Source organism: Osmerus mordax, chromosome 18 (assembly GCF_038355195.1).
Source record: "Osmerus mordax isolate fOsmMor3 chromosome 18, fOsmMor3.pri, whole genome shotgun sequence".
Lineage (NCBI taxonomy): Eukaryota > Metazoa > Chordata > Actinopteri > Osmeriformes > Osmeridae > Osmerus > Osmerus mordax.
The window spans coordinates 5,089,456-5,097,044 of NC_090067.1; the positions used below are offsets into that span (position 1 = coordinate 5,089,456).

At 46.8% G+C, this 7,589-nt stretch overlaps 1 protein-coding gene across 1 annotated transcript; it reads left to right on the forward strand.

Moving 5' to 3' along the window:
• Positions 1-971: 971 nt before the first annotated feature.
• Positions 972-6,015, forward strand: ube2ql1 (ubiquitin conjugating enzyme E2 QL1). Its single transcript, XM_067256462.1, has 2 exons — positions 972-1,355; positions 5,884-6,015. The coding sequence occupies exons 1-2, from the start codon at positions 1,002-1,004 to the stop codon at positions 6,013-6,015; spliced, it is 486 nt and encodes a 161-aa protein (XP_067112563.1). The 5' UTR covers positions 972-1,001.
• The last annotated feature ends 1,574 nt before the right edge of the window (positions 6,016-7,589 follow it).

Sequence of the window (7,589 nt, forward strand, 5' to 3'; positions counted from 1 at the left end):
GAGAGAGAGAGAGAGAGAGAGAGAGAGAGAGAGAGAGAGAGAGAGAGAGAGAGAGAGAGAGAGAGAGAGAGAGCGCTCTGAGAAGAGTGTGTGCGCGTGCCTCCGCTAAGGATTATCGGGGTTGGTTCGTCCTCAGCAACATTAGAGCCAGTGTTGCCGCAGCTGCAGTTACATCAAAGGCTTAGCTCGCTCCTTCAGGTCAGACCGAGGGAAGCTTTGTTGGATGTGAGCATTTGAAATTAGAGTCGACTGTGATAGTAAGCGTTTCGTTGCACTGGCGGATTTTCTCCGTACAACAGGGTAGGTCGATACGAATGATTTTTTTCCCAACTAGTAAATGAATGTTTCGCTCAGCTATTTCTAAGCGCGTCTGTTAGTTGGTCTGCAGTTATCTACCGCAGTCATAGCGTACAGACGATAGGCACCTGTGCCACTATTCTATCCTGTTGATGACAATGACTTTTGTGTGTTTCAGTTGGTCCTTGACAAGATGATGCACTGAAAAAGGATTACATGCAAGTCCCCAGCTAACACCCTCTAAGGTTGCAGTAAACTGGGGGATTGCGACACTAGTTGTCGTTGTGTACGGTTTCAAGTAGTCGGACCGGGAGAATATTAAGTCTCGCCCTGTGCACGGCGTATTAATAATGGCCACTCTACTGCGGAAAATCGGTCTGATTCGTCTTCACGACCGAGACACAGAAGACCCCAAGCATCACCAGGGATCACTCAAAGGGACGAAGGGAAACCAGAAGAACAACGCGAAGCATTGCCAGACAACTAACGAAACTAACATCCTGAGTACCCCCGAGATAAAGGCAAAAAAGCTGGACCAACACACCAGCAAGGACAAACCGCCCGTAAAGGATAAGCAGGGCAAAGATGCGAAAGAGAAACAGCAAACTGGAGGAGGTGTGATTGGGGGCAAAACGACCAGTGCCTCGATACCACCGCTAGCGCCTCACCGGCAACACTGCACCCAGGTTCGGACGCGGAGACTAATGAAGGAGCTTCAGGAAATTAAGCGGTTAGGTGATAACTTTATAACAGTGGAGCTGGTCGATGACAATCTCTTCGATTGGAATGTGAAGTTGCACCAGGTGGACAAAGACTCTGCCCTCTGGCAGGACATGAAAGAAACGAACACCGAGTTCATACTACTGAATGTCTCTTTCCCCGACAATTTCCCCTTCTCCCCGCCTTTCATGCGGGTACTTACTCCCCGGTTGGAGAACGGGTACGTGTTGGACGGTGGAGCGATATGCATGGAATTGTTGACCCCCCGCGGATGGTCCAGCGCATACACTGTTGAAGCCGTAATGAGGCAATTTGCCGCAAGCCTCGTGAAAGGACAGGTGAGGGTTCATTAAATACCACTTTTACATTTAGCCTGCATGTGTGGCATGTGCCGTCTGCGTTTTATTTGGAAACATTTCCTAAAGGTAGACTATTAGACGCTGAGCTGTGTTCATTGGACTGCATGGCAATGCGTAACTTAAGTATTTCGCCTTGACTAAATAGGATAGGCTATCGAAATACGCATCGCATAGCCTTATTTCCCCAATAAAACAGAATTAATTTAGTTTTAACCCGTGGTCTGTGGAAGGAAGCCATCTCCTAATCTTGAATATGATTAATCTTTATGTGACATTATGGCGGCCATTTCACGAAGTGTTCACTCGTTCTCTCTGTCTGATTTATTACCTATTCTGCCTAACCCCCATCGCAGTGCTGCCTACAGCCTATACCTTCTGGTATCTTCTCCAAAAATCCTCACCGTTGGGATGAATGGCAGGCTATGCTAAATTAAAGGACAAGGTCACCACTCAAACGACATCAAAACGACAGAGGCGGGAATTAATTTGGACAGAACGATCCTGCCTGTGGATGAAATCCAAACATGAGCGTGGGTTATGCAATTATAACTCAACAAATAAATAAATAAAACTACCGACATGAATGCAAAAATATAGCTAAAAGATGACAGCGGGGTCTACGGATGGATGGATGGATTGGATGGCTGTAGTCAGCTGGTATGGGGATTTTTTCTGTCCCCACTGACTATTATGCAATCCTGTCAAATGTGTTTTCAGATTCTCGGTGCAGTGCAGCGCTCGATAAGGGGCATTGAAAATAACACCAGGGAGTATCTATCATGCATTCAATTATTTTCACATAGGCGTAATTAGTCAAAGACACTGCGTTTTTTATTTACACGTTATAGCTTCATTATTACTATAGGTTCACAGAATCATTTGTCGCATCTTCTTAGTAGGCTGTTTGGCGTTTTGCCCGTCACCTCTGACGTCATTGCTATGACAGCGTTATGGCAGCAAATCGGAATCGCCCCCCTCACTCACCAATCCCCAGAGATCGTTTTTAAATTATGATAAAATTGCTCAAAATCCGTGTCAGAACGTGAAGGTTTCAAAGAGTCTTTAAACACATGGTGTCTGTGTGGTCAGGTGTTAGGCTGCAGTTAGATGCAGATGGTGATGAATCTCAGCTTTGAGAGATGGATGTAGTGCTATGTACTCTAATTATGGTGCAGTGCCGTCCTCCTTCAGTTTGCTAATGAAAACATTATTGATTCCTTACAGACGCAGATTGCGTGTGTGTGAGTTAGTGTGTGTGTGTGTGTGTGTGTGTGTGTATGTACGTGTTAGTTCATTTCCTTTTCGTTTGCCATTACACTCATCTCATAAAAGCGTTGTGTTCCTTTATAGCACACATGGTGTCTTTTTTTTAACCACGTATGCACACACACGTACACACTTATACTCACAGTAGTAATGAACATGTCAGCATGAATGGTCTTCATGCCAAATAGCCAATTCTTTGAGGGTCAGTGTTTTCACCATGAGAGAGGAACACAGAGAGTTTAAACTGAGCAGGTCAAGGCTCTGTTCAGGAGGGGTTAGGAGACCAGTAAACCTGTCATCTTCACTTCCAGTACATGTGCAGCATGGTTTGTGTGACCTTAAAGGCAAATATATTTCAGTTAAAAGTGGGTATCTCATAAATAATGGGACATTGCTGGGGCTATGCTCTCGAATTGCTGTTTGTTGCCCTCGATCACAAGACGTCCTCAGAGCGCTCCGCTAATTCTCCTACTCGCAAATTGTCCCAGTGCACAAGGAAACATCCTGTTCACATGCATGGTTAATAGTGTCAACAACAACACCAGACCATGCTCAGTGATGTCATGACTTTGGCCATGTCATGTTTATCTCTGGCTCTGGGACACGTCTGAGTGACGCAATCCTCAGCCCAAAGCCGCTTCCCACGATGCACTGGGAGCCTGAGCGCCCATTGACTGATCTCCATTCACAAGCTTAACCCTTCAGCCTCTCCTCACACGAGCACAGCCCTCTGGGCACGTTAGCGAACGGGCGCTGAACCGAAATGGGTAAACAGGGTCGTGGCTCAGTACAGGCCCGCGGGTGTCTCCCCGGGTGTGAATATATACCCTCAAACTCCTCTCGCCTCCTCTCTCTCTCTCTCTCTCGCTCTCTCTGTCTCTCTCTCTCTCTCTCTCTCTCCACCCTTCCTTTGTCTCTGCAGCTCTCTCCACACCCTGCGGGATCTTTCTTTGAGGATGTCTCTTCCCCTCTCCGTTCCTGCTGCTGTGTTTTTATCACTTTTTTCGTGCTCTCTGTCCATTTCCCTTCGTCTTTAAATAACAACATCGGTAATTAAAGCTCAATTTTCCATTTTTAATCCTGAAATCATAGGCTTTTAGAGAAGCTTATCGAAGGCTTATTTTCTCTATCTATCTCTCTCTTTCTCTCTTGCTCTCTTTCTCTCTCTGGCTCTCTCTCTTTCTCTCTTGCTCTCTTTCTCTCTCTGTTATTTCTGGTTAGTTGAGCATCATGCAGTTCGGACATGGCCCTGGGCAGGGACAATTTCTGTCCTTCTATCCACACTTTCACCCCCCCCCCCACCACCAACACCACCACCACCACCACCACACACACATGTACACATAACACACACACTGTTACCATGGCCAGTCTCAGTTCACTGGCATACATGCTGTGCAGGCAGGAAGGACATTTATGTGCTACATGTCCACACAGGCAGGTACTGGTCAGCCCAGGCTCGCCACACATATCAATGGAACAGCATTCAACACCCAAACAGACAGGATGTACATCAACCGTTTACAACCTGTCTTTAGGAATCGATACTGTATGTCCTGACAATAGCTGACGTTTGGATCCGGTGCCATAAACTGTTTAGCACAAACCTTGTTTAAGCAACAAATTGAAGGATATAGAATGGGAGAAGGCATAGGGAGCCTCTATTGGCCATGTTCTACAAGTGCCCAATGTTCTGGTCTGCCCTAGTGTGTGTAAGTACTTGTGTGTGTTTGTGTCAGTCTGTTTGACTTATACCAGAACCCCTTCTTACTGGTACGATTACTGTTGTTTCAGTCATGGAAATATGCCCTAATCAACTGGCCGACCAGTCGCACGGCTGACTCATCTATTACACAATGTGACAGTGTTTAGAAGACAGTGTGTCACGTGGAACAGATGCAATCCTTTGCAGAACAGGCAGTTGCTCCTGAAGATACTTCTATGTATCCGTCATCACAGAAGGAAAAGGACAACTTCACAGGGAAACGGATCTTAACAAGGACACATCATATACAGGCCTCATCCACGCTACGTTCAATTGGCAATCCATGATCCTATTCGGAAAGCGAATAGACTTGACAAGCCATCCTTTTGTTTTAATGGGTTTTTGAAATCGTATTATGCGATGAAAGATTAAGAACGGCCTTTGAATGAATCACACGGGTGCCACTCAGTGTTTAATTATTCAACCATTGTCTGTAAATATAAGACTTGTTGTTCTGCTTCTGATTCATCCTCCCACACGGCAGTGCCCAGAAATAACTTGGTACAGCTCTTAGCAGTAGTAAGCAGCTTTAATATCACTAACAACGCCTACGCCCTTTTCCATATTCTATTCTTTTGTTGTTGTGTGTGTGTGTGTGTTTTGTTTGTCGTTTTTTGGGGTCGTTGCTCAGATCCACGTTTATTAAAAGGACTTGCGTGTGAAGAAAGGCAGTTTCACCAAGATGGACACTGGGTCAGTGAAGATGTCTCCCAAACATGTCTGAGCTGTAGATAACAGGCTTTTTGCACCCTTCACTAGAACGCTCCCATATTCATACACTCTCTCCTACTTCATTCGGGAGTGGTTGACCGTCTCCACGGCTACGCAGGCCTGTGTCATATCTTACTTCCCTGAATGTCCCCCCCATCCCCCTCTGGGGGGGACATTCCCATTGGTGATAGAAAGTGACATCTTAAAAGGTTTCTCTGCTCTTAAACATGGATTTAACGTTAGACAAACGCAAAAAGCATTTGTGCTGTTAGCATCAATGTCATGACTGTGGTTGTTTCTTTCTTCTGATATGTGTGTGTTTCTCTGTGTGTGTTGGTTTGCCAAACAGTTCTTGAAGGCAGCAAAGAAAAAATGTTCTTACTCCCGTGGATTAGGGTCTACGTTAGTTTATGAATGTGAATTGACAATTGAATTGACAATTAGGGGAGTCAGGTGGCTAAGCGGTTAGGGAATCGGGCTAGTAATCTGAAGGTTGAGAAACATTGTGTCCTTGGGCAAGGCACTTCACCCTACTTGCCTCAGGGGGAATGTCCCTGTACTTACTGTAAGTCGCTCTGGATAAGAGCGTCTGCTAAATGACTAAATGTAAATGTAAATTGACAACAATTGTGCTCCTACTGATCATGTGTCTCTCCCTCCCTCCCTCCCTCCCTCCCTCCCTCCCTCCCTCCCTCCCTCCCTCCCTCCCTCCCTCCCTCCCTCCCTCCCTCCCTCCCTCCCTCCCTCCCTCCCTCCCTAATGCAGGGCCGTATCTGTAGGAAAGCAGGGAAGTCTAAGAAGGCCTTCAGCCGCAAAGAGGCCGAGGCCACCTTCAAGAGCCTGGTGAAGACCCACGAGAAGTACGGCTGGGTCTCCCCTCCGGTGTCCGACGGCTGAGGAGCTCCCCCCCGCCACCACCCCCACCCCCCTGCCCGCCCGGCGCTAGCCAGCTAGCCACCCATGCTAACGACACACCACGCTAAACTCAACTCCTCTCGACGTTGTCCTGTTTTGGTTTTAGTTTTCAACAGGGTTTCTTGGTTTTGTTTTTTGGGGGTTTAAGTGTTTTTCCATCTCACCGAACTTCTACAGCAAACAAGAACTCTCCAGGTCTCCTCACTTCCCTCTATTCAGCCGCCGTTCCATTCCACCAGCTCTGCACTTGTTTTTCTCTCTCTCTCTCCACCCTTCCCTCCATCCCTGCTTCAGAGATTGGCAGACTGGGAACATTGTAACAGATCTGGCGGAGTCTTGAGACATAGCATCTGAACTATGAACTGTTACGAGATGGGAGCTGGTGTGTATGTGTCTCAGCGGAGAGTGTGTCACCATTGTGGGAGGGGGGGGGGTGTACACACACACACACTGTACCCACACAGAGGGACTGACAGACTCTGACCAGGTACAGCTCAACCCTCCCCACCCCCCTGTGAAAGACTACTGAGGGATGGAAGATGCATCCACCTCCATGAACCCCCCCCCACGCCCCGACCTCCACCCTCGTTCAACCCCCTCTCCCTTTGATGACGACAGACATCGCACCAAACATGCATTTCTTTCACACCTGAAGGGTCATTTACATATACATGAAAGCCGTTAATGTCTAATAGACGGACAGCGCCACACTTTTCATGCTCGCTTGCCCCTCCTCTCCTTTCTTTTGACTGTGCTTATGTTCACAGTTCAATGCAACATGACGATTGTAATTTATGTGGGGCTGTGCTCTCTCTGTCTCTCTCTCTCTCTCTCTCTCTCTCTCTCTCTCTCTGTTTATCTCTATCGCTCTGTCTCGCAATCATTTTTCCTCGTTGCTAAGTTTAGAGCTCACTGTTGTGTAGATGGGTATGGATATCTAATGGAGAGAGAAAAAAAATCCAATGTTGCTTTACGCAGAGACTTCATGAAAACGTGATTGGCATTCAACCGTAGCTCACTCTCTCTTTCTTTCTCTCTTTGTCTCTCTCTTTCCAATTAGCATTATGTGTAGGAGAGGAACAAGAATTATTGTCATGTGATTTAGATACCAGATGGTCAAAGGCATGATGTTGTGTGTGTGTGTGTGTGTGTGTGTGTGTTCCTGAATCACTTCTTCATTTCATGTCAATCAGGGCTAATATTTCTGTTGTCAGCCCATAGTGCATGATGACTCATACTCATGCCTGTGTGTGGGGGTTTTGCCGTTTTGTCACACTGTGTTTCCTTAACTTGTGACACGGGTGTGTGTGTGTGCTTCTTGCTTCTTTAATCTGTTCAAACCCATGTAAGAACTGAAGTACAAGATGGTCAACAAGCCTCTAAGCCTGTCTCACAGTTATGACATTTACACACGCATACACACACACACACACACACACACACGCACACACACACACACACACACGCACACACACACACACACAGCAGCCTTCTCATGGGTGGAGTGTGCTTAGTTACAGGACAGTGTGTCTCTTCCACACTGATTGATGTGTGGC